The 26,347-nt window shown below is 43.6% G+C and overlaps 1 protein-coding gene across 3 annotated transcripts in view; it reads right to left on the bottom strand.

Annotated features, from left to right (window-relative positions):
- LOC118370570 (glutamate receptor 4-like) overlaps nt 1-26,347 on the bottom strand; it is a 217,932-nt gene that overhangs the window by 73,882 nt on the left and 117,703 nt on the right. For all 3 annotated transcript variants that reach the window (XM_052529696.1, XM_052529695.1, XM_052529694.1), the window contains exon 4: nt 7,115-7,299. In XM_052529696.1, coding sequence (XP_052385656.1) covers nt 7,115-7,299 — 185 coding nt within the window. The remainder of the gene's footprint in view (nt 1-7,114; nt 7,300-26,347) is intronic.

Below are 26,347 nucleotides of genomic sequence, written 5' to 3'. Positions count from 1 at the left end.
TGAATGATATCTGTGAGTATAACATAACTCATATGGCAGGCAAAAACCTGAGACAAATCCAACCAGGAAGTGAGAAATCTGAGGTTTGCAGTTTCATTTAAGTGATTGCCTATCCAATATTTATTTCACCTTTATTTAACCAGGTAGGCAAGTTGAGAACAAGTTCTCATTTACAATTGCGACCTGGCCAAGATAAAGCAAAGCAGTTCGACATATACAACAACACAGAGTTACACATGGAGTAAAACAAACATACAGTCAATAATACAGTATAAACAAGTCTATATACAATGTGAGCAAATTAGGTGAGAAGGGAGGTAAAGGCAAAAAAGGCCATGGTGGCAAAGTAAATACAATATAGCAAGTAAAACACTGGAATGGTAGTTTTGCAATGGAAGAATGTGCAAAGTAGAAATAAAAATAATGGGGTGCAAAGGAGCAAAATAAATAAATAAATTAAATACAGTTGGAAAAGAGGTAGTTGTTTGGGCTAAATTATAGGTGGGCTATGTACATGTGCAGTAATCTGTAAGATGCTCTGACAGTTGGTGCTTAAAGCTAGTGAGGGAGATAAGTGTTTCCAGTTTCAGAGATTTTTGTAGTTCGTTCCAGTCATTGGCAGCAGAGAACTGGAAGGAGAGGTGGCCAAAGAAAGAATTGGTTTTGGGGGTGACTAGAGAGATATACCTGCTGGAGCGTGTGCTACAGGTGGGAGATGCTATGGTGACCAACGAGCTGAGATAAGGGAGGACTTTACCTAGCAGGGCACTTGTAGATGACATGGAGCCAGTGGGTTTGGTGACGAGTACGAAGCGAGGGCCAGCCAACGAGAGATTACAGGTCGCAATGGTGGGTAGTATATGGGGCTTTGGTGACAAAACGGATTGCACTGTGATAGACTGCATCCAATTTGTTGAGTAGGGTATTGGAGGCTATTTTGTAAATGACATCGCCAAAGTCGAGGATTGGTAGGATGGTCAGTTTTACAAGGGTATGTTTGGCAGCATGAGTGAAGGATGCTTTGTTGCGAAATAGGAAGCCAATTCTAGATTTAACTTTGGATTGGAGATGTTTGATATGGGTCTGGAAGGAGAGTTTACAGTCTAACCAGACACCTAAGTATTTGTAGTTGTCCACGTATTCTAAGTCAGAGCCGTCCAGAGTAGTGATGTTGGACAGGCGGGTAGGTGCAGGTAGCGATCGGTTGAAGAGCATGCATTTAGTTTTACTTGTATTTAAGAGCAATTGGAGGCCACGGAAGGAGAGTTGTATGGCATTGAAGCTTGCCTGGAGGGTTGTTAACACAGTGTCCAAAGAAGGGCCGGAAGTATACAGAATGGTGTCGTCTGCGTAGAGGTGGATCAGGGACTCACCAGCAGCAAGAGCGACCTCATTGATGTATACAGAGAAGAGAGTCGGTCCAAGAATTGAACCCTGTGGCACCCCCATAGAGACTGCCAGAGGTCCGGACAGCAGACCCTCCGATTTGACACACTGAACTCTATCAGAGAAGTAGTTGGTGAACCAGGCGAGGCAATCATTTGAGAAACCAAGGCTGTCGAGTCTGCCGATGAGAATGTGGTGGTTGACAGAGTCGAAAGCCTTGGCCAGATCAATGAATACGGCTGCACAGTAATGTTTCTTATCGATGGCGGTTAAGATATCGTTTAGGACCTTGAGCGTGGCTGAGGTGCACCCATGACTAGCTCTGAAACCAGATTGCATAGCAGAGAAGGTATGGTGAGATTCGAAATGGTCGGTAATCTGTTTGTTGACTTGGCTTTCGAAGACCTTAGAAAGGCATGGTAGGATAGATATAGGTCTGTAGCAGTTTGGGTCAAGAGTGTCCCCCCCCCTTTGAAGAGGGGGATGACCGCAGCTGCTTTCCAATCTTTGGGAATCTAAGACGACACGAAAGAGAGGTTGAACAGGCTAGTAATAGGGGTGGCAACAATTTCGGCAGATAATTTTAGAAAGAAAGGGTCCAAAATTGTCTAGCCCGGCTGATTTGTAGGGGTCCAGATTTTTCAGCTCTTCCAGAACATCAGCTGAATGGATTTGGGAGAAGGAGAAATGGGGAAGGCTTGGGCGAGTTGCTGTTGGGGGTGCAGTGCTGTTAACCGGGGTAGGAGTAGCCAGGTGGAAAGCATGGCCAGCCGTAGAAAAATGCTTATTGAAATTCTCAATTATGGTGGATTTATCAGTGGTGACAGTGTTTCCTATCTTCAGTGCAGTGGGCAGCTGGGAGGAGGTGTTCTTATTCTCCATGGACTTTACAGTGTCCCAGAACTTTTTGAGTTAGTGTTGCAGGAAGCAAATTTCTGCTTGAAAAAGCTAGCCTTGGCTTTTCTAACTGCCTGTGTATAACGGTTTCTAGCTTCTCTGAACAGCTGCATATCACGGGGGCTGTTCGATGCTAATGCAGAACGCCATAGGATGTTTTTGTGTTGGTTAAGGGAAGTCAGGTCTGGGGAGAACCAAGGGCTATATCTGTTCCTGGTTCTAAATTTCTTGAATGGGCCATGTTTATTTAAGATGGTTAGGAAGGCATTTAAAAAAAATATCCAGGCATCCTCTACTGATGGGATGAGATCAATATCCTTCCAGGATACCCCGGCCAGGTCGATTAGAAAGGCCTGCTCGCTGAAGTGTTTCAGGGAGCGTTTTACAGTGATGAGTGGAGGTCGTTTGACCGCTGACCCATTACGGATGCAGGCAATGAGGCAGTGATCGCTGAGATCTTGGTTGAAGACAGCAGAGGTGTATTTAGAGGGGAAATTGGTTAGGATGATATCTATGAGGGTGCCCGTGTTTAAGGCTTTGGGGGGGTACCTGGTAGGTTCATTGATAATTTGAGTGAGATTGAGGGCATCAAGTTTAGATTGTAGGATGGCTGGGGTGTTAAGCATGTTCCAGTTTAGGTCGCCTAGCAGCACGAGCTCTGAAGATAGATGGGGGGCAATCAGTTCACATATGGTGTCCAGAGCACAGCTGGGGGCAGAGGGTGGTCTATAGCAGGCGGCAACGGTGAGAGACTTGTTTTTAGAGAGGTGGATTTTTAAAAGTAGAAGTTCAAATTGTTTGGGTACAGACCTGGATAGTAGGACAGAACTCTGCAGGCTATCTTTGCAGTAGATTGCAACACCGCCCCCTTTGGCAGTTCTATCTTGTCTGAAAATGTTGTAATTTGGAATTAAAATTTCAGAATTTTTGGTGGTCTTCCTAAGCCAGGATTCAGACACAGCTAGAACATCCGGGTTGGCAGAGTGTGCTAAAGCAGTGAATAGAACAAACTTAGGGAGGAGGCTTCTAATGTTAACATGCATGAAACCAAGGCTATTACGGTTACAGAAGTCATCAAAAGAGAGCGCCTGGGGAATAGGAGTGGAGCTAGGCACTGCAGGGCATGGATTCACCTCTACATCGCCAGAGGAACATAGGAGGAGAAGAATAAGGGTACGGTTAAAAGCAATAAGAATTGGTCGTCTAGAACGTCTGGAACAGAGAGTAAAAGGAGGTTTCTGGGGGCGTTAAAATAGCATCAAGGTATAATGTACAGACAAAGGTATGGTAGGATGTGAATACAGTGGAGGTAAACCTAGGTATTGAGTGATGAAGAGAGAGATATTGTCTCTAGAAACATCATTGAAATCAGGAGATGTCATTGCATGTGTGGGTGGATGTCATTGCATGTGTGGGTGGTGGAACTAATAAATTGGATAAGGTATAGTGAGCAGGACTAGAGGCTCAACAGTGAAATAAGCCAATAAACACTAACCAGAACAGCAATGGACAAGACATATTGACATTAAGGAGAGGCATCCTTAGTCGAGTGATCAAAAGAGTCCAGTGAGTGGAGTGGTTGGTTTGGGGGTCACGGCGATTGAGACAGCTAGCCAGGACATCGGTAGCAAGCTAGCATAGGATGGAGGTCTGTTGTTAGCCACCTCTTGCGTTCCGTCAGTAGATTAGTGGGGTTCCGTGTGGTAGAGGGGATTAGTCCAAATCACACAACAACAAAAATAAAATAAAAACAATAGATATAGTTATAGAGGCCCAAGAAGAAACATAATAATAAAAAATAAAAAAAATTGTCCGATTGTCTATTCTGAGAGCAGCCGGTAAGACAGCTAACGGTTAGCAGGCCGCAGATGGGCGTTCAGGTAACGTCGCGACGGAGGAGCCAGCCGGATCTTCTTCGGGTAGATAACGTCGGCAGTCCAGTTGTGAAGGCCCGGTGGGGCTCCGCGTAGGCAGTAAAACGGGTCCGGATAGGTGACTGCAGCCCAGGAGTGATTGAATATGCTGTGTCTATGGGGCCAGATTGCACTTCCCAAGGATTCCAGCAGATGTCAACAGTCTTTCGAAAGTTGTTTGAGGCTTCTATTGTGGAAGGGGGTTGAATAAGAGCTATTTGAACAAGTGGACTAAGCTGTGGCCAATCAGTTGTTTACTGCGCGGTCACGTGGGCGCGCCATTCCTTCTTTTTGCTGTGTTATGAATACGCTATTGTCCGGTTGGAATATTATTGAAGATTTATTATAAAAAGTCCCTAAGGATTGATTGTAAACCTCGTTTGACATGTACAAACTGTAATGGAACTCTTTCGACTTTGTCTGGATTTTGCGCTCGCGCATTGTGCCTTTGGAATAGTGAACTAAACGCGCGAACAATTTTTATTTATTTTTAATTTTACCTTTATTTTACTAGGCAAGTCAGTTAAGAACAAATTCTTATTTTCAATGACGGCCTAGGAACAGTGCCTGTTCAGGGGCAGAACGACAGATTTTGTACCTTGTCAGCTCGGGGAATTGAACTTGCAACCTTTTGGTTACTAGTCCAATGCTCTAACCACTAGGCTACCCTGCCGCCCCAGAACAAAACGGAAGTATTTGGACAAAATTATGAAGGTAATTGAAAAAAAAAAACATTTCTTGTGGAAGTCCTGGGAGTGCATTCCGACGAAGATCAGCAAAGGTAATTGAAGATTTATAATGCTATTTATGACTTTTGTTGACTCCACAATTTGACAGGTAACTGTATGGCTTGCTTTTGTGTCTGAACGCTGTTCTCAGATGATTGAATATTGTGCTTTTGCCGTTAAGCTTTTTAAAACCTGACACAGCGGTTGCATTAAGAACAAGTTTATCTTTAATTCTATGTAAAACGTATCTTTCATCAAAGTTTATGATGAGTATTTCTGTTATTTGATGTGGCTCTCTGCAATTTCTCCAGATGTTTTGGAGGCATTTCTGAACATGGCGCCAATGTAAACTGAGGTTTTTGAATATAAATATGAACTTGATCGAACAGAACATACATGTATTGTGTAACATTGAGTCCTGGGAGTGTCATCTGATGAAGATTGTCAAAGGTTAGTGATTCATTTCATCTATATTTCTGCTTTTTGTGACACCTCTCTTTGGTTGGAAAATGACTGAATGCTTTCTGTGACTAGTTGCTGACCTAACATAATGATATGTTCTGCTTTCCCCGAAAAGCCTTTTTGAAATCAGACACTGTGGTTGGATTAACGAGAAGTGTATCTTTAAAATGGTGTAAAATACTTGTATGGTTGAGGAATTTTAATTATGAGATTTCTGTTGTTTTGAATTTGGAGCCCTGCAAGTTCACTGGCTGTCGGCGAGGTGGGACGCTAGCGTCCCGAACGATCCCAGAGAGGTTAACCACATCCCTAGCCTAACCCTTACCTCAACAATTTTAAATGTCAACTTCAATGGGGTAACGTCAGAGTTGGGATATCCCAAGGATCCCAGATAGGGGATGTTGCTTACGTCACCCTGTAGTATGACTTGGCTTATAGATGATTTGTGAGGTACAGTATAAATGTAGTGATGATGAAGACTTTCTAAATGTTCAGTAAAGCATTCATTGTTGTTTATTTAAAGTTTTAGCCTAATGTGTTTGAATGCACTGCTAACAAATCCAATCTGTTTCCACTAGCAGTGCTCCATTCTCCTAAAATGCTAGCCAGATTTTTCTCAACACTGCTAAATGACAAGGTAACGAAACAAAAAATGGTTTGGAAACAATAACACGAGAGGGAAGTTGAAAATAAGCTATGCGAAAGAAAAGTGAATTTACCCTTATTAAAATTGGGACCGTTCAAAAAAATAGTTTTTACCACTGCATCCCTGGTGAACACAAGCTACTACTGAATACCAATGTGTATATTAGATGTGACCTGCTGATTAAGATTACGTTGTGTGTACTGACGCCTACTGAGATACAATGGGAACTGTTGGAGGTGAGCCCGGCTCCCACAAAAGCACACCACACACACATACTGACTCGCACACACTCACATAAACACTGAGTCGTTAGCACAGTGACAGATGCCGGAGCTGAAATTTGCTAAATAATTGAAACGTGAGATAGAGATACTGGTTGCCTGGGGGATGGTGGATGAGTACACTATGAAACAGAGAAGGGGGTTATTCGGTTTGTAACTCTGACTACATATAGGCAACTGAGTGGCGCCAGAAGCTATTCAAACATTCTACAATTTGACCTACTAGACTGAATATACCTAAACCTGAATGATTATGTAAAATATGACAATTGTGTTCGGTACAATATGGACCATCTCAGATTGTACCACAAAATATTAATGAATCACGTTTGCAGCTAATTAATTCAACTTAATTCAAATAAGCACTCTAGAACTGTAAAATCCACTGCAGGTCTCAAATTGAAATGAAAGAAAGTGTTTCCTCTAGTCATTTTCGTTACCAAATGGTTCTGTCACCTGTTTTAGACTGTATAGATTAATTGATTAATTGATTTCATTGATTGATTGACCTACTCCAGTATGTTGGTGAGCCTCTTGAACTCCCTAACTGCCCAGCAGCCTAACTGCCTAACTCCCTAACTGCCTAACTGCCCAGCAGCCTAACTGCCTAACTCCCTAATTGCCTAACTGCCTAACTCCCTAACTCCCTAACTGCCTAACTGCCTAACTGCCTAACTGCCTAACTTCCTAACTGCCTAACTCCCTGCCCAGCTGCCCAACTGCCTAACTCGCTAGCTGCCTTAATGACCTTTTTCTTTCTTCCTGCCTGCCTGCCATGACTGATTGGCTGACTGATCTCACCTGCTCCAGCATGTTGGTGAGCCTCTCGGCCTCCAGGTCGATGACAAACTTCTTCTCCTGCCGTCGGTCCAGGTCCTCCAGGAGGCGCCGGTAGGCAGCGTCGTCGAAGCTCTCCACACAGATGGCGCTCACCTGCCAGCTGTTCTGGCCCGCCTTCTCCATGATGGCCTGCAGTATGGCGTACCCTGAGGGACGAGACCAACCACCAATCAGATCACGGAATTTTATTCCAATACTTTATTTAGCTACATAGTGACAATTAATTAATATTTTACTGCAGTGGGCTAAATCAAGGTCACAGTGTTTCTTGGTAGTCTTAAACAAATCTACTTTGAAACAGAAGTATACACCTCACACATATGGTTATGGGCTTACAAAAAATAAGACACCTGTACCATGTCAGATATAGAGTTGAAATGTATCCAATTTTGAGTTTGCGTTCCAATATTACACTTTATATACATCACTGAAGACTGAAATATAACCAAACCGTTTGACATAAAAACACAGGATTTTCTACGGGTTTATAGAAATAATGTTTATTAACTATGAAATTATGAAAAATATGAATAACATTACACCCGTGAGGCCACTAGGTCATTTGACTGCAGGAAAAGACAAAAACATTTGCATATTGAATACACAACAGTCAGATGCATTGCACCATCACATCTGCACTACAATCATTTACAGTGTTGGTCCCCAAATCAGCACGGAGTGGGTCTCATATTAGGATTCTGCACTTATAGTCTGCTCTCCTTTCAGGGTTAGGGTCAGACTAAATGCCAACCCTGCTTCCTATTGGCTGGGAAATGATTGAGTGATATTACTGAGTACTACTGATATCATAAAACTGAAGCCACAATCTAAAAACCCTGGCTTCACAAAAACAACAAGCATCCAAGAAGAGCTTATCTATCTGTGTTGAATTCAGAGTTCTAACCCTTTGCTCCTATGCCAATTCTTCAAATTAGTCCCACAGCAAACCCCCTGTTTTTGAGTAGATGGCCTAGTCTCTTTGATTAGAGACTGGTAGAGTGGGAGGAACCACATGGTGTTTAGAGGGGGGACTCTGGGCTGCTGGGACCAGATGAGGCCTTGTGTAAATAGAGGAACGATAGAGGGGTGAGAGGAAGTCAGGGGAGCCCCGCCCAGCGTCTCCTGTCTTCTCTCCAACAGGAACAGATGTCCCACTTAAACGGACCCTCCTGGTGGCCATCACAAGCTGGCAACCTTTCTCCCTCTTCTCCCAATTAGTAGATTAACCTGTGCTCGAGTATCCACGTCTGGCTCAACCCCCCTTTTTCACTCTCTCTCTGTGCACCCTATTAGAGTGAGTGAGTGAGTGAGTGAGTGAGTGAGTGAGTGAGTCTGTCTGTCTGTCTGTCTGTCTGTCTGTCTGTCTGTCTGTCTGTCTGTCTGTCTGTCTGTCTGTCTGTCTTTGCCAGGAGGACAAGGAGGATGGTAGGTCACACACTGCCACTGCTTCAGCTTCAACACACATCCGTCAGGGCTGGGACTACCTGGATATGTCCAAAAAGAAACTCAAATGTTTGTTTTCCTTTCAGAGGGCTGCCGTGCTTCTAGCTCTTAGGAAACTTTGCAGTGTTTTGTTTTTGTATGTATTATTTCTTACATTATTGTAATTACATACAGCAGGGGAAAACTATTGGATATCAGAGCAGCGGTAACTCACCGGCACTACCAGCATTACGCCCAGGAATACGACTTTCCCTAAGCAAATCCTTAACACACCCCACAGTGTTTTGAACTGATTCCAGAGGCCGATCCAAAAACCGCCGGAGGAGGAGAGGTACTCAGAGGTCATCTAGTCTGACTTAGGAGGCACGCAAACCTCCCACCGCTTCCGAGTATATTACTCACTAATGTTCAGTCTCTGGATAATAAAGTTGACGAGCTCAGAGCGAGGGTTTCTTTCCAGAGAGATATCAGGGATTGTAACATACTCCGTTTCACTGAAACATGGCTCTCTCGGGATATACGGGGTCGGTCCAGTGAGTTGGGTTCTCAGTTCATTGCGCAGACAGGAAAAAATATCTCTCAGGGAAGAAGAAGGGCGTGGGTGTATGTTTCATGATTAACAACTCATGCTGGAATTGTAACAAAATACAGGAACTCAAGTCCTTTTGTTCACCCAACCTAGAATAGGTCACAATCAAACGCCGACTGTATTATCTCTCAAGAGAATACTCTTCAGTGAAAATCACAGCAGTGTACAGTTGACGTCGGAAGTTCACATACACTTAGGTTGGAGTACTTTTCAACCACTCCACAAATTTCTTGTTAACAAAATATAGTTTTGGCAAGTCGGTTAGGACATCTACTTTGTGCATGACACAAGTTATTTTTTGAAAAATTGATTACAGACAGATTATTTCACTTAATCACAATTCCAGTGGGTCAGAAGTTTACATACACAAAGTTGACTGTGCCTTTAAACAATTTGGAAAATTCCATAAAATTATGTCATGGTTTTAGAAGCTTCTGTTAGGCTAATTGACATCATTTGAGTCAATTAGAGGTGTAGCTGTGGATGTATTTCAAGGCCTACCTTCAAAATCAGTGCCTCTTTGCTTGACATCATGGGAAAATCAAAAGAAATCAGCCAAGACCTCAGAAAATAAATTGTAGACCTCCACAAGTCTGGTTCATCCTTGGGAGCAATTTCCAAACGCCTGAAAGTATCATGTAAATCTGTACAAACAATAGTATGCAAGTATAAACACCATGGGACCACGTCATACCGCTCAGGAAGGAGATGCGTTCTGTCTCGTAGAGATTAATGTACTTTGGTGTGAAAAGTGCAAATCAATCCCAGAACAACAGCAAAGGACCTTGTGAAGATGCTGGAGGAAACAGGTACAAAAGTATCTATATCCACAGTAAAACGAGTCCTGTATCGACATAACCTGAAAGGCCGCTCAACAAGGAAGAAGCCACTGCTCCAAAACCGTCATAAAAAGGCAGACTACTGTTTGCAAATGCACATGGGGACAAAAATCGTACATTTGGAGAAATGTCTTCTGGTCTGATTAAACAAAAATAGAACTGTTCGGCCCGCTACTCTCTCCTCTTCCATCCTATCATCTCTTCCCTCTGCTCAAACCTTCTCCAACCTATCTCCTGATTCTGCCTCCTCAACCCTCCTCTCCTCCCTTTCTGCATCCTTTGACTCTCTATGTCCCCTATCTTCCAGGCCGGCTCGGTCCTCCCCTCCCGCTCCGTGGCTCGACGACTCATTGCGAGCTCACAGAACAGGGCTCCGGGCAGCCGAGCGGAAATGGAGGAAAACTCGCCTCCCTGCGGACCTGGCATCCTTTCGCTCCCTCCTCTCTACATTTTCCTCCTCTGTCTCTGCTGCTAAAGCCACTTTCTACCACTCTAAATTCCAAGCATCTGCCTCTAACCCTAGTGAGCTCTTTGCCACCTTCTCCTCCCTCCTGAATCCCCCCCCTCCTCCCTCTCTGCAGATGACTTCGTCAACCATTTTGAAAAGAAGGTCGACGACATCCGATCCTCGTTTGCTAAGTCAAACGACACCGCTGGTTCTGCTCACACTGCCCTACCCTGTGCTCTGACCTCTTTCTCCCCTCTCTCTCCAGATGAAATCTCGCGTCTTGTGACGGCCGGCCGCCCAACAACCTGCCCGCTCGACCCTATCCCCTCCTCTCTTCTCCAGACCATTTCCGGAGACCTTCTCCCTTACCTCACCTCGCTCATCAACTCATCCCTGACCGCTGGCTACGTCCCTTCCGTCTTCAAGAGAGCGAGAGTTGCACCCCTTCTGAAAAAACCTACACTCGATCCCTCCGATGTCAACAACTACAGACCAGTATCCCTTCTTTCTTTTCTCTCCAAAACTCTTGAACGTGCCGTCCTTGGCCAGCTCTCCCGCTATGTCTCTCAGAATGACCTTCTTGATCCAAATCAGTCAGGTTTCAAGACTAGTCATTCAACTGAGACTGCTCTTCTCTGTATCACGGAGGCGCTCCGCACTGCTAAAGCTAACTCTCTCTCCTCTGCTCTCATCCTTCTAGACCTATCGGCTGCCTTCGATACTGTGAACCATCAGATCCTCCTCTCCACCCTCTCCGAGTTGGGCATCTCCGGCGCGGCCCACGCTTGGATTGCGTCCTACCTGACAGGTCGCTCCTACCAGGTGGCGTGGCGAGAATCTGTCTCCTCACCACGCGCTCTCACCACTGGTGTCCCCCAGGGCTCTGTTCTAGGCCCTCTCCTATTCTCGCTATACACCAAGACACTTGGCTCTGTCATAACCTCACATGGTCTCTCCTATCATTGCTATGCAGACGACACACAATTAATCTTCTCCTTTCCCCCTTCTGATGACCAGGTGGCGAATCGCATCTCTGCATGTCTGGCAGACATATCAGTGTGGATGACGGATCACCACCTCAAGCTGAACCTCGGCAAGACGGAGCTGCTCTTCCTCCCGGGGAAGGACTGCCCGTTCCATGATCTCGCCATCACGGTTGACAACTCCATTGTGTCCTCCTCCCAGAGCGCTAAGAACCTTGGCGTGATCCTGGACAACACCCTGTCGTTCTCAACTAACATCAAGGCGTTGGCCCGTTCCTGTAGGTTCATGCTCTACAACATCCGCAGAGTACGACCCTGCCTCACACAGGAAGCGGCGCAGGTCCTAATCCAGGCACTTGTCATCTCCCGTCTGGATTACTGCAACTCGCTGTTGGCTAGGCTCCCTGCCTGTGCCATTAAACCCCTACAACTCATCCAGAACGCCGCAGCCCGTCTGGTGTTCAACCTTCCCAAGTTCTCTCACGTCACCCCGCTCCTCCGCTCTCTCCACTGGCTTCCAGTTGAAGCTCGCATCCGCTACAAGACCATGGTGCTTGCCTACGGAGCTGTGAGGGGAACGGCACCTCAGTACCTCCAGGCTCTGATCAGGCCCTACACCCAAACAAGGGCACTGCGTTCATCCACCTCTGGCCTGCTCGCCTCCCTACCACTGAGGAAGTACAGTTCCCGCTCAGCCCAGTCAAAACTGTTCGCTGCTCTGGCTCCCCAATGGTGGAACACACTCCCTCACGACGCCAGGACAGCGGAGTCAATCACCACCTTCCGGAGACACCTGAAACCCCACCTCTTTAAGGAATACCTAGGATAGGATAAAGTAATCCTTCTCACCCCCCCCCCCTTAAAAGATTTAGATGCACTATTGTAAAGTGGCTGTTCCACTGGATGTCATAAGGTGAATGCACCAATTTGTAAGTCGCTCTGGATAAGAGCGTCTGCTAAATGACTTAAATGTAAATGTAAAATAATGACGATCATTATGTTTGGAGGAAAAGGGGGACGCTTCCAAGCTGAAGAACACCATCCCAACCGTGAAGCACGGGGGTGGCCGCATCATCTTGTGGGGGTGCTTTGCTGCCTGAGGGCCTAGTGCACTTCACAAAATAGATGGCTTCATGAGGCAGGAAAATTATGTGGATATATTGATGCAACATCAGTCAGGAAGTTAAAGCTTGGTCACAAATGGGTCTTCCAAATGGACAATGACCTCAAGCATTCTTCCAAAGTTGTGGCAAAATGGCTTAAGGACAACAAAGTCAAGGTATTGGAGTGGCCATCACAAAGCCCTGACCTCAATCTTATAGAACATTTGCCGGCAGAACTGAAAAAGCGTGTGCGAGCAAGGAGGCAAACCTGACTCAGTTACACCAGCTCAGTCAGGAGGAATGGGACAAAATTCACCCAACTTATTGTGGGAAGCTTGTGGAAGGCTACCTGAAACGTTTGACTCAAGTTAAACAATTGAAAGGCAATGCTACCAAATACTAATTGAGTGTATATAAACTTCTGATCCAAGTTGAATGTGATTAAAGAAATGAAAGCTGAAATAAATCATTATTTCTACTTTATTCTGACATGTCACATTCTTAAAATAAAGTGGTGATCATAACTGACCTAAGTCAGTATCACACCCTGACCATAGTTTGCTTTGTATGTTTCTATGTTTTGGTTGGTCAGGGTGTGAGCTGAGTGGGCATTCTATGTTACATGTCTAGTTTGTCGAGTTCTATGTTTGGCCTGATATGGTTCTCAATCAGAGGCTACCTGTTCGTCATTGTCTCTGATTGGGAACCATATTTAGGTAGCCGGTTTGGTGTTGGGTTTTGTGGGTGATTGTCCTTGTTCCTGTCTCTGTGTTTTGCACCAGATAGGACTGTTTTCGCACATTTGTTGTTTTGTTAGTTTATTTGTGTACAGTTTCTTTATTAAAGTACAATGAATAACAACCACTCTGCCTTTTGGTCCGCCTCTACTTCACCTAAAGAAAACCGTTAAAGTCAGGGAATTTTTACAAGGATTAATTGTCAGGAATTGTGAAAACCTGAGTTTAAATGTATTTGGCTAAGATGTATGTAAACTTCTGACTTCAACTGTAGATGGCAGCATTCGCACAAAACTGAAAGTGCGAACCATCGCATTTAACCCTGACAAAGTGACAGGGAATATGTCAGAATACAAAAAGTGTAGTTATTCTTTCCGCAAGGCAATCAAACAGGCAAAACATCAGTATAGAGACAAAGTGGTCGCAATTCAACCGCTCAGACATGAGACGTATGTGGCAGGGTCTACAGACAATCACGGACTGCAAAATGAAAACCACTCACATCGCGGACACTGACATCTTGCTTCTGGATAAGCGGAGAAGGTGGATAGTTCCTCGGCGTACACTTAACTGACAAACTGAAATGGTCCACCAACACAAACAGTGTGGTCAAGAAGGCTCAACAGCACCTCTTCAACCTCAGGAGGCTTGGCACCTAAAACCCTTACAAACTTTTACAGATGCACAATTGAGAGCATCCTGTCGGGCTGTATCACCACCTGGTATGGCAACTGCAGCGCCAGCAACCGCATGGCTCTGCAGGTGGTGTGGTGTGCCCAACGCATCACTGGGGGTGATGTCACAGCCTGTTCACCCCGCTATCATTCAGAAGGCTAGGTCAGTACAGGTGCATCAAAGCTGGGGCAGAGAAACTGGAAAAACAGCTTCTATCTCAAGGCCATCAGACTGTTAAATAGCCATCACTAGCACATTAGAGGCTGCTGCCTATAAACATAGACTTGAAATCACTGGCCACTTTAATACATGGAACACTAGTCACTTTAATAACGTTTACATATTTTCCATTACTCGTCTCATATGTATATACTGTATTCTATTCTATTATACTGTATCTTAATCTTTGCCGCTCTGACATTGCTCGTCCATATATTTACATACCCAGACTATTTGCATTGCCCCCCTTCCCCTCTCTGGATCGCTGCTGCTACTCTGTTATTATCTATGCATCGTCACTTTAATAACTCTACCTACATGTAACATATTACCTCAATTACCTCGACACCGGTACCCCGCACATTGACTCTGTACCGGTACCCCATGTATATTTTAGGCATCTTCTTAAAACTGCATTGTTGGTTAAGGGCTTGTAAGTAAGCATTTCACTGTAAGGTCTACTACACCTGTTGTATTCGGCGCATGTGACAAATACAATTTGATTTGATTTGATACTTAGATTTGTGTGATTTGGGTATATATTGTGAAATTGTTAAATATTACTTGTTCGATATTACCGCACTGTTGAAGCTGGAAACAATGCGGTAATAACACCTGCTAAACACGTGTATGTGACCAACAAAATGTCCTTTGATTTGAGATATATTGTATGCTGAAATCCTTGGGCATTTTAAAGAGTTTCCAATAGTGACTTTTTAAAATTCCATCCCTGGCTTGTGTTCATTAGTAACCTGACCACCCATCCATATCACTCTGCCAAAAGGTTATGCTCACTAGAGTCTCTTTCCACAATGAATATATGGAGTGATCAATAGAGCAGAGGAATTCAATTCAGGATTAGTCATCAGGCAAGTTCATTAGGGCACATAAAAAAACGTTTAAAACCTCTTGCAACGGAAAACAAACGACGACAAATCTGCAACGATACTAGTTTTGTGCTTTGTATATGTCCTATAGTCTATAAGCAACCTGGCTGTGGTCCTATAGTATATAGACAGATCTAATGACTAGTTGGCTAGTGGCCCATCTATCCATATGGCTGTGATTACAGTGTTTCAGTCAGAGCCAGGTGCAGCTTCTCTCCTCATGTCAGTGACATCACTGTAATTACACACTGGAGAATAAAGCAAAGCCCATTATGAGTCCTATGAACAAATGACCTGTTGAGGCGCATACAGTATAGACCATTAAGGCGCATACAGTATAGATGATGCACAAAAACACACACACATACACATGCATGAATGAACACACACATGCATGTACACGCATACACAAACAAAAACACACACACAAGCCCTCCCCCCACACACGTGGTGCGACCTACAGCAGACACCAAACAGCCCTTTCTTTCCGCTTACCCGTCACTGATTACCAGCTGATAAATCTGTAGCCTGGAGCAGTGTGTGGAGCAGCAGCCAGCCACGATCAGCATCAGTGTCAGAGCAATAGCTGCCTGCCTGTCGGCACTACAGAACAGCACAGAGTACAGTCCCCCCCCCCCACCCCTCATTGCACATAGGAGGCAGTGATTATATGGACTGCATGTCATTCAATGAGCTCTTGTCTACTGCAGTAAACGAGTGAGAGAAGGAGAGTGATGGAGAGGGGGTGAATAGAGTCCAGTGGAGAGAGAGAGAGAGAGAGCGTGTGATATTCCTCCTGAGAGACCTAAACTTTTAAACTGAGTCACTCATCATGACCTGGTGACCCCGCTATTTGCTGAGCAGAGACAGATAGAGAGTCTGTGTGTGTGTGAGAGAGAGAGCGAGAGCGAGAGAGAGAGAGAGAGAGAGAGAGAGAGAGAGAGAGAGAGAGAGAGAGAGAGAGAGAGAGAGACTGAGAGAGAGAGAGAGAGAGAGAGAGAGAGAGAGAGAGAGAGAGAGAGAGAGAGAGAAAGCAAGCATTATCATTAACAGCAGACTTGTACATTTCCTCAGTGAAAACAATGTACTGAGCATATGTCAAATTGCGAATTTACCAAATTACCGTACGGCAGACCACATATTCACCCTGCAAACCCTAATTGAATAAAAAAGGCAAAGTCTTCTCATGCTTTGTTGATTTCTATTTGGCATGAGGGTCTGCTATACAAATGGATAGAAAGTGTTGTTATAAAATCCATGTACACAAACAACAAGTGTGCGGTTAAAATTGGCAAAAACAAACACATTGTTTCCACAGGGATGTGGAGTGAGACAGGGACGCAGCTTAAGCCCCACCCTCTTCAACATATATATCAACAAATTGGCGAGGGCATTAGAACAGCCTGCAGCACGCGGCCTCATCCTACTACAATCTGAAGTCAAATGTCTACTGTTTGCTGATGATCTGGTGCTTCTGTCCCCAACCAAGGAGGGCCTACAGCAGCACCTAAATCTTCTGTACAGATTCTGTCAGACCTGGGCCCTGACAGTAAATCTCAGTAAGACAAAAATAACGGTGTTCCAAAAAAGGTCCAGTTGCCAGGACCACAAATGCAAATTCCATCTAGACACAGTCGCCCAAGAGCACACAAAAAATATACACATCTCGGCCTAAACATCAGCACCACAGGTAACTTCCACAAACCTGTGAACGATCTGAGAGACAAGGCAAGAAGGGCCTTCTATGTCATCAAAAGGAACATAAAATTCGACATACCAATAGGGATCTGGCATAAAATACTTGAATAAGTTATGGAACCCATTGCCCTTTATGGTTGTGAGGTCTGGGATCTGCTCACCAACCAAGAACTCACAAAATGGGACAAACACCAAATTGAGAATTCTGCAAACACATCCTCTGTGTACAATGTAAAACACCATATAACGCATGTAGAGCAGAATTGGGGCAATATCCGCTAATGATCAAAATCCAGAAAAGAGCCTACAAAAATTCTACAATCACCTAAAAGGAAGCGATTCCCAAACCTTCCATAACAAAGCCATCGCCTACAGAGAGATGAACCTGGTGAAAAGTCCTTTAAGCAAGCTGGTCCTGGGGCTCCGTTCACAAACACAAACAGACCCTACAAGAGCGCCAGGACAGCAACACAATTAGACCCAACCAAATCATGAGAAAACAAAAAATAAGTACTTGACACATTGGAAAAAATTAACAAAATAACAGAGCAAACTAGAATGCTATTTGGCCCTAAACAGAGAGTACACAGTGGCAGAATACCTGGCCACTGTGACTGACCCAAACTTAAGGAAAGTTTTGACTATGTACAGACTCAGTGAGCATAGCCTTGCTATTGAGAAAGGCCACAGTAGGCAGACGTGGCTCTCAAGAGAAGACAGGCTATGTGCACACTGCCCACAAAATGAGGTGGAAACTGAGATGCACTTCCTAACCTCCTGCCAAATGTATGACCATATTAGAGACACATAATTCCCTCAGATTACACAGACACAAAGAATTCGAAAACACATCCAATTTTGATAATGTGCCATATCTATTGGGTGAAATACCATTTACATTACATTTACATTACATTTAAGTCATTTAGCAGACGCTCTTATCCAGAGCGACTTACAAATTGGTGCATTCACCTCATGACATCCAGTGGAACAGCCACTTTACAATAGTGCATCTAAATCTTTTAGGGGGGGGGGGTGAGAAGGATTACTTATCCTATCCTAGGTATTCCTTAAAGAGGTGGGGTTTCAGGTGTCTCCGGAAGGTGGTGATTGACTCCGCTGTCCTGGCGTCGTGAGGGAGTTTGTTCCACCATTGGGGGGCCAGAGCAGCGAACAGTGTGGCACAGTGTGCCATCACAGCAGCATGATTTGTGGCCTGTTGCCACAAGAAAAGGGCAACCAGTGAAGAACAAACACCATTGTAAATAAAACCTAAATTTATGTTTATTTGTTTTCCCTTTTGTACTTCAACTATTTGCATAGTTGAAGTACAATATGACATTGCATATGTCTTTATTATTTTGGAACTTTTGTGAGTGTAATGTGTAATGTGTAATTTTTTATTGTACATTTTACTTTTGTTTATGATCTATTTCACATAATTTGGCAATGTCATTGGATGTTTCCCATGCCAATAAAGCCCATAAATTGATATTGGAATTGAAAGAGAGAGCAACACAGAGAGAGAGAGAGTATGTATGTGTGTATGAAAGAGAGAGACAGAGAGAGAAAGATAGAGAGAGAAAGAGACAGTGTCTGTCTGAGTCTGTGTGTGTGAGAAGTGAGAACAAAAGAGAGAGAAAAGAGACAGACAGAAAGCGAGAGAGAGATACAGTGTGTGTGTGTGAGAGAGAGAGTGTGTATATGTGTATGTGTGCGAGTGGGAGAGAGAGAGACACACACAGAGAGAGAGAGAGAGAGAGTGTGAGTGAGTGAGTGAGTGAGTGAGTGAGTGAGTGAGTGAGTGAGTGAGTGAGTGAGTGAGGGAGTAAGTGAATGAGTGAGTGAGTGAGTGAGTGAGTGAGTGAGTGAGTGAGTGAGTGAGTGAGTGAGTGAGTGAGTGAGTAAGTGAATGAGTGAGTGAGTGAGTGAGTGAGTGAGTGAGTGAGTGAGTGAGTGAGTGAGTAAGTGAATGAGTGAGTGAGTGAGTGAGTGAGAGAGAGAGAGAGAGAGAGAGAGTCGCTTACCAAGAAACAAGTAAATGTTCCTGCGTGGCCAAGTTACAGTTTTGACTTAAAAATGCTTGAAAATCTATGGCAAGACCTGAAATTGGTAATCTAGCGCTTACAAATGTACCAAGAAAGACTCACAGCTGTAACCGCTGCCAAAGGTGCTTCTATAAAGTATTGATTCAGGGGTGTGAATAGTAATATAAATTAGATATTTCTATATTTAATTTCCAATCAATTTGCAAAAATATCTAAAAACATGTTTTCAGTTTGTCATTATGGGGTATTGTGTGTAGATGGGTGAGACAAAAAATAAATCTAATCTATTTTCACAATTTTATCCATTTTAAATTCCATCTGTAACAAAACATTTGGGATAAGTCAAGGCATATGAATAGTTTCTGCAAGGGAAATGAGGAAGGGGCGACAGGTAGGTTAAGGGGTTGGGCCCGTAACCGAACGGTTGCAACATCGAAATCCCCGAGCCGACAAGGTAAAAATCTGTCGCTCTGCCTTTGAATAAGGCAGTTAACCCACTAGGCCGACATTAAGAATTTGTTCTTGACTGACTTGCCTAGCTAATTTTTTAAATAAATAAATACCTAGTCAGTTGTACAGGCTCAGTACCTACGCATGCGCACCAGGGTTTCAATATATATATATATATTTTTTTTTGAAGCCGATAAATACAATTGTTTTAGACCAAATTGACTGGGAGGAAAAACAATCCCACTGCAAAATAATGTGTTTAATTCATTGATGGAAATATGAATTGTTGGAACGACATTGACCGTAATGTTTATTGGTCAATAGGTTATTTTGCTACATTTTGTGGAATTAAACTGCCGATTGTGTTTTTTAGTTAGTCGTCATGTATCTTATTTATCAGCCGCGCACAACATACAGACCCTATTTTGAGCTGAATATCAGTCTGCTGCTGTAGCTACTCAGATAGTTGCTGCTGCAGTGAAACATGGGCTTTTGTCATCTCAACAATTCTAAATGCAATGGCATGTTAAAACGTTTTGATGGCCACAATTAAAAATAACTACACTTGTCATTTCTCAACTGGTAATTGAAGCACGCCTCCCATTCAAGTGCATAGGCAACGGTAGGCAGGCTACCAAAGATTCACACACCACTTTGCAATATGAACTAGTGGCAGGATTCATTTTGAAAACATATAGGGATCACCCACCCCCAGAAAAAAACATTATGAAACTGCTGTCATGTTGTTAAAAGCCTAAGTTCTATCACTGTGTAAAATAAAATTATACAGGAACGCATCATAGCTATATAATTCTCGTCACTAGAGATAGTGGATAACACACTATCACATTTCAACAATTACCTGCACTCCAGATCGCCAAATCAGCCAATAGATGGTATGGCCATACTTGTCTGGAACACTTCCGTCCATTTATATTGTCATGATAAAGTATAGATTTCGCTTAGAGGTGCTCAATCAAAACACTGCACCAAATAATCCAACTCCGTTTGTCCTTCAAGTACCATGTCCTAATGGAAATAGAGATCTGCCTGTGGAAGTAGAGATCTAACAGAAATGAGGAGATAGGAATCCCAATGGACAATGAATCGAGAAAGGCTCCACCCAACTGACTGTAAACCAATCACATTCATGTTGTCATGCCGCGTCACGCAGTTGCTAAACTAATCATCAATCTGCAATCAGTGCCTCTTTGCTTGACATCATGGGAAAATCAAAAGAAATCAGCCAAGACCTCAGAAAATAAATTATAGACCTCCACAAGTCTGGTTCATCCTTGGGAGATATTTTCCAAATGCCTGAAGGGACCACGTTCATCTGTACAAACAATAGTATGCAAGTATAAACACCATGGGACCACGCAGACGTCATACCGCTCAGCAGGAAGAAGCCACTGCTCCAAAACCGCCATAAAAAAGGCAGACTACGGTTTGCAACTGCACATAGGGACAAAGACTGTACTTTCTGGAGAAATGTCCTCTGGTCTGATGAAACAAAAATAGAACTGTTTGGCCATAATGACCATCGTTATGTTTGGAGGAAAAAGGGGGAGGCTTGCAAGTAGAAGAACACTATCCCGACCGTGAAGCACGGGGGTGACCGTATCATGTTGTGGGGGTACTTTGCTGCAGGAGGGACTCGTGCACTTCACAAAATAGATGGCATCACGAGGAAGGAAAATTATGTGGATATATTGAAGCACCATCTCAGTCAGGAAGTTAAAGTTTGGTGGCAAATGGGTCTTCCAAATGGACAATGGCCTCAAGCATTCTTCCAAAGTTGTGGCAAAATGGCTTAAGGACAACAAAGTCAAGGTATTGGAGTGGCCATCACAAAGCCCTGACCTCAATCTTATAGAACATTTGCCGGCAGAACTGAAAAAGTGTGTGCGAGCAAGGAGGCAAACCTGACTCAGTTACACCAGCTCTGTCAGGAGGAATGGGCAAAAAGTCAACCAATTTATTGTGGGAAGCTTGTGGAAGGCTACCTGAAACATTTGACCCAAGTTAAACAATTGAAAGGCAATGCTACCAAATAATAATTGAGTGTATGTAAACTTCTGACCCACTGGGAATGTTATGAAAGAAATAAAAGCTGAAATAAATCATTCTCTCTACTATTACTCTGACATTTCACATTCTTAAAATAAAGTGGTGATTCTAACTGACCGAAGACAGGGAATTTTTACTAGGATTAAATGTCAGGAATTGCGAAAAACCGAGGTCCGTTAAATTTCTCAAATGGCCGGTAGATTTAAATCTTCCCGGTCAGACACGCCACATCTTCCTTGGTGGGCACGCGCTAAACAGCACGCACACACATGCACACACACGCACACAATTATATCTCTGGTGTGCTCCATGCAAGACCATCTCAGACTTCCCTGCTCATTGACTGAGCTCGTTCATGCGTGGGCTGATACTCCAGTCAATACTGTGTGTGTAAAAACTGGCAAACACACACGCACACAGCCAAAGTGCTGCCTGCCTGCGTCCTGACACACATTCACTAGAACACAGTTTAAAGCTCTAGCTTTAACCGCCCACATTTCGTAAGGTCTGCTTCAATGACACAGTCTCTCAGTCTCTTCCACACCCCCACAATCATGTTTTATCCAGTATTCCATTATGTTTTCATTGGAAATGTGCCATTCTTCCTATTTCCTACAATGTATTTTAACCATGAGACTGTTTACAGCTACTCTAGAATACAGATACAGTACTTGAATACAGATACTGTGCAGCTAATCTGCATCCCAAATGGCACCCTATTCCCTACATGGTGGGGTCCTGGTCAAAAGTAGTGCACTATGTAGGGAATATGGTGACATTTGGAACTCAGCATTACTCTAGAGCAGGGTTTCCCAAACCGGGTCCTGTGACCCCCCTGGGTGCACGTTTTGGTTTTTGTCCTAACACTATACAGCTGATTCAAATAACCAACTCATCATCAAGCTTTGTTTATTTGAATCCGCAGTGTAATGCTCGGGCAAATCCCAAAACGTGCACTTGAGGTGCCTCAATGGGAGATAGAGAGTGAAAAAGAAAGAGTGGCAGATAGTGAATGAATAAATGCAAGGCATGTCGAAGATAACAGCTGAGCTCATGGCTATGATATTCCACTTACAGGGCGCTTTTCCACTCCATTGCAACGAGAAGGAGACGGAGTAGACACTTTTTTAAAATTGAAAAATGCTTATGGAGAGATTCACTATTTTCCACGCTGAGTGGTCCAAAAATGTATTTCTCCACTGATCTGCAGTTAAAGCAATTAGGAAAGGAACAAATTGGAGCAGGTTGCAGAGAAGAGTACTGTTGGTACTGGAGAAGTCTAGAGCAAGATGTTGTAGGCCTAACCGGGTCACGGATATGAAAGTTATTAACAGTTGTTATTATTATCCCAACTGGCAGTTCTGGTTGTAAGCTGGTTGTAATGATGTCAGTTCTGGTTGTAAGCTGGTTGTAATGATGTCAGTTCTGGTTGTAAGCTGGTTGTAATGATGTCAGTTCTGGTTGTAAGCTGGTTGTAATGATGTTAGTTTGGGTTGTAAGCTGGTTGTAATGGCATCAGTTCTGGTTGTAAGCTGGTTGTAATGATGTCAGTTCTGGTTGTAAGCTGGTTGTAATGATGTTAGTTTGGGTTGTAAGCTGGTTGTAGTGGCGTCAGTTCTGGTTGTAAGCTGGTTGTAATGATGTCAGTTCTGGTTGTAAGCTGGTTGTAATGATGTTAGTTTGGGTTGTAAGCTGGTTGTAGTGGCGTCAGTTCTGGTTGTAAGCTGGTTGTAATGGCGTCAGATTTGGTTGTAATGATGTCAGTTCTGGTTGTAAGCTGGTTGTAATGACGTCAGTTCTGGTTGTAAGCTGGTTGTAATGATGTCAGTTATGGTTGTAAGCTGGTTGTAATGATGTCAGTTCTGGTTGTAAGCTGGTTGTAATGATGTCAGTTCTGGTTGTAAGCTGGTTGTAATGATGTTAGTTCTGGTTGTAAGCTGGTTGTAATGATGTCAGTTCTGGTTGTAAGCTGCTTGTAATGATGTTAGTTTCGGTTGTAAGCTGGTTGTAATGACGTCAGTTCTGGTTGTAAGCTGGTTGTAATGATGTCAGTTCTGGTTGTAAACTGGTTGTAATGATGTCAGTTCTGGTTGTAAGCTGGTTGTAATGACGTCATTTCTGGTTGTAAGCTGGTTGTAATGATGTTAGTTCTGGTTGTAAGCTGGTTGTAATGATGTCAGTTCTGGTTGTAATGACGTCAGTTCTGGTTGTAAGCTGGTTGTAATGATGTTAGTTCTGGTTGTAAGCTGGTTGTAATGATGTCAGTTCTGGTTGTAAGCTGGTTGTAATGATGTTAGTTTGGGTTGTAAGCTGGTTGCAATGACGTCAGTTTTGGTTGTAAGCCGGTTGTAATGATGTTAGTTTAGGTTGTAAGCTGGTTGTAATGACGTCAGTTTTGGTTGTAAGCTGTTTGTAATCATGTCATTTTAACCAGCTTTGTCTGCAGGGATGAAAAGTGATGCAGAAAATAGAGAGAAAGAGCTGCATAAGGAAAGACATTAGGCTGTCCAGAGATGGTGGACGGGGCAACTCAATTCCGCGGGGGTGCAGGATATGTCAGTGCTCTATGCAGGCTGGTAACACCTCGACAGCTGCAGTGTCAATACAGACATTGATACATGTGGTGAAGCAGCAACCTTTTCTCACTGTGTTACCACAACCCATGTTTAGGCCTTGAGTAGAGATTGGCAGCTGGCGTGGTGACAGTAACAGCCGAAACAGCAATAGCAGTAGCAGTAGTTACAGCAGTGACCCCAACAGGAGCTGTCCGTTCAGCATCACAACTGAGCAGACTGCTGTAGGTTATGCTGTCACAACATTATCAATAGAAGCTGTCCCTTCAGCACCCCCACTGTAGGAGTAGTTAGAACAGCATCCCCAATAGGCACTGTCCATTCACCACCCCCACTATATCAGTAGTTACAAAAGTATCCCCAATCTTCAAAACCACCACTGAGCAGGCTGCTATAGCTACTGCTGTTGCAGTACCCCCAAATAATAGCTGTCCGTTAAGCAGGGCCATTGAGCAAGCTGTAGTATTTATCAGCACCAAGGACAGCTCCACACCATGCCGAATACATACAGATGCTCTTGTGCTGCAATCAGGGCCCGTATTTAACATTTCACAGTAGTGTTGCTGTTTTGCCGTTTAAGATCATAATGAACAAAATTATACGGACAAGGGTGACCTGAGCCTACATCAGCACTCTAACTGTCGGACACTTGGGCCCTGATCAACTAATGGGAAAAACCAGGCCATAGTTTGTTTATGCCTGCCTATTTGGTGATGTGCTTGGAGTTGGTTTTGAGTAGTTTTGCAGTGCTCTGGCTGCCTTTTATAATTCAAATGAACCAATATCTAAAACCCGAAAGCACGGTTTGAATGTATAGTTTCTCATTGTGTCGATCTCATGGAGAGTCAGCCCTTGCATCTATAGCTTCCATATTAATTTGAGAGTGGTAAAAATGTCCAGCCACAATCGTTAAGCTTTATAGCAAACCAAGTGGCGGGGCAACCGTTTGGCCGAATAATGAATTCAGGATTATGGCTTTAACACAGTTGGCATGTCCTCAACGTGACTACTGTCACAGGTTCAGGGCCCATATTCATGAACGATTAGTAGTGCTGATCTAGGATGAGATCCATGTTCCATGTTACTAAGATCTAAAAGGCAAAACTGATCCAAGATCAGCACTCCTACTTTGAGACGCGTATGGGCCCAGATCTCAACAATGCTACACTAAGGTACAGTTGAAGTCGGAAGTTCACATACACTTAGGTTGGAGTCATTAAAACTTGTTTTTTAACTTCTCCACAAATGTCTTGTTAACAAACTATAGTTCTGGCAAGTCGGTTAGGACAACTACTTTGTGCATGACACAAGTAATTTTTTAAAACAATTGTTTACAGACAGATTATTTCACTTATAATTCACTGTATCACAATTCCAGTGGGTCAGAAGTTTACATACACTAAGTTGACTGTGCCTTTAAACAGCTTGGAAAATTCCAGAAAATGATGTCATGGCTTTAGAAGCTTCTGATAGGCTAATTGACATCATTTGAGTCAATTTGAGGTGTACCTGTGGATGTATTTCAAGGCCTACCTTCAAACTAAGTGTCTCTTTGCTTGACATCATGGGAAAATCAAAAGAAATCAGCCAAGACCTCAGAAAAAAATTGTAGACCTCCACAAGTCTGATTCATCCTTGGGAGATATTTTCCAAACGCCTGAAGGTACCATGTTCATCCGTACAAACAATAGTATGCAAGTATAAACACCATGGAACCACGCAGCTGTCATACCGCTCAGGAAGGAGATGTGTTCAGTCTCCTAGCGATGAATGTAATTTGGTGCGAAAAGTGCAAATCAATCCCAGAACAACAGCAAAATGACCTTGTGAAGATGCTGGAGAAAACAGGTGCAAAAGTATCTATATCGACATAACCTGAAAGGCCACTCAGCAAGGAAGAAGCCACTGCTCCAAAACCGCCATAAAAATGTCAGACTACAGTTTGAAACTGCACAAGGGGACAAAGATCGTACAACAAAAATATAACTGTTTGGCCATAATGACCATCATTATGTTTGGAGGAAAAAGGGAGAGGCTTGCAAGCCGAAAAACACCATCCCAACCATGAAGCACAGGGGTGGCAGCATCATGTTGTGGGGGTTCTTTGCTGCAGGAGGCACTGGTGCACTTCACAAAATAGATGGCATCATGAGGGGGGAAAATTACGTGGATATATTGAAGCAACATCTCAAGATATCAGTCAGGAAGTTAAAGCTTAGTCGCAAATGGGCCATCCAAATGGACAATGACCTCAAGCATACTTCCAAAGTTGTGGGAAAATGGCTTAAGGACAACAAAGTCAAGGTATTGGAGTGGCCATAAGAAATCCCTGACCTCAATCCTATAGAAAATGTGTTGGCACAACTGAAAAAGCGTGTGCGAGGATGGAGGCCTACAAACCTGACTCAGTTACACCAGCACTGTCAGGAGGA

Source organism: Oncorhynchus keta, chromosome 11, assembly GCF_023373465.1.
Source record: "Oncorhynchus keta strain PuntledgeMale-10-30-2019 chromosome 11, Oket_V2, whole genome shotgun sequence".
NCBI lineage: Eukaryota > Metazoa > Chordata > Actinopteri > Salmoniformes > Salmonidae > Oncorhynchus > Oncorhynchus keta.
This window is presented reverse-complemented; position numbering and strand designations above follow the sequence as displayed.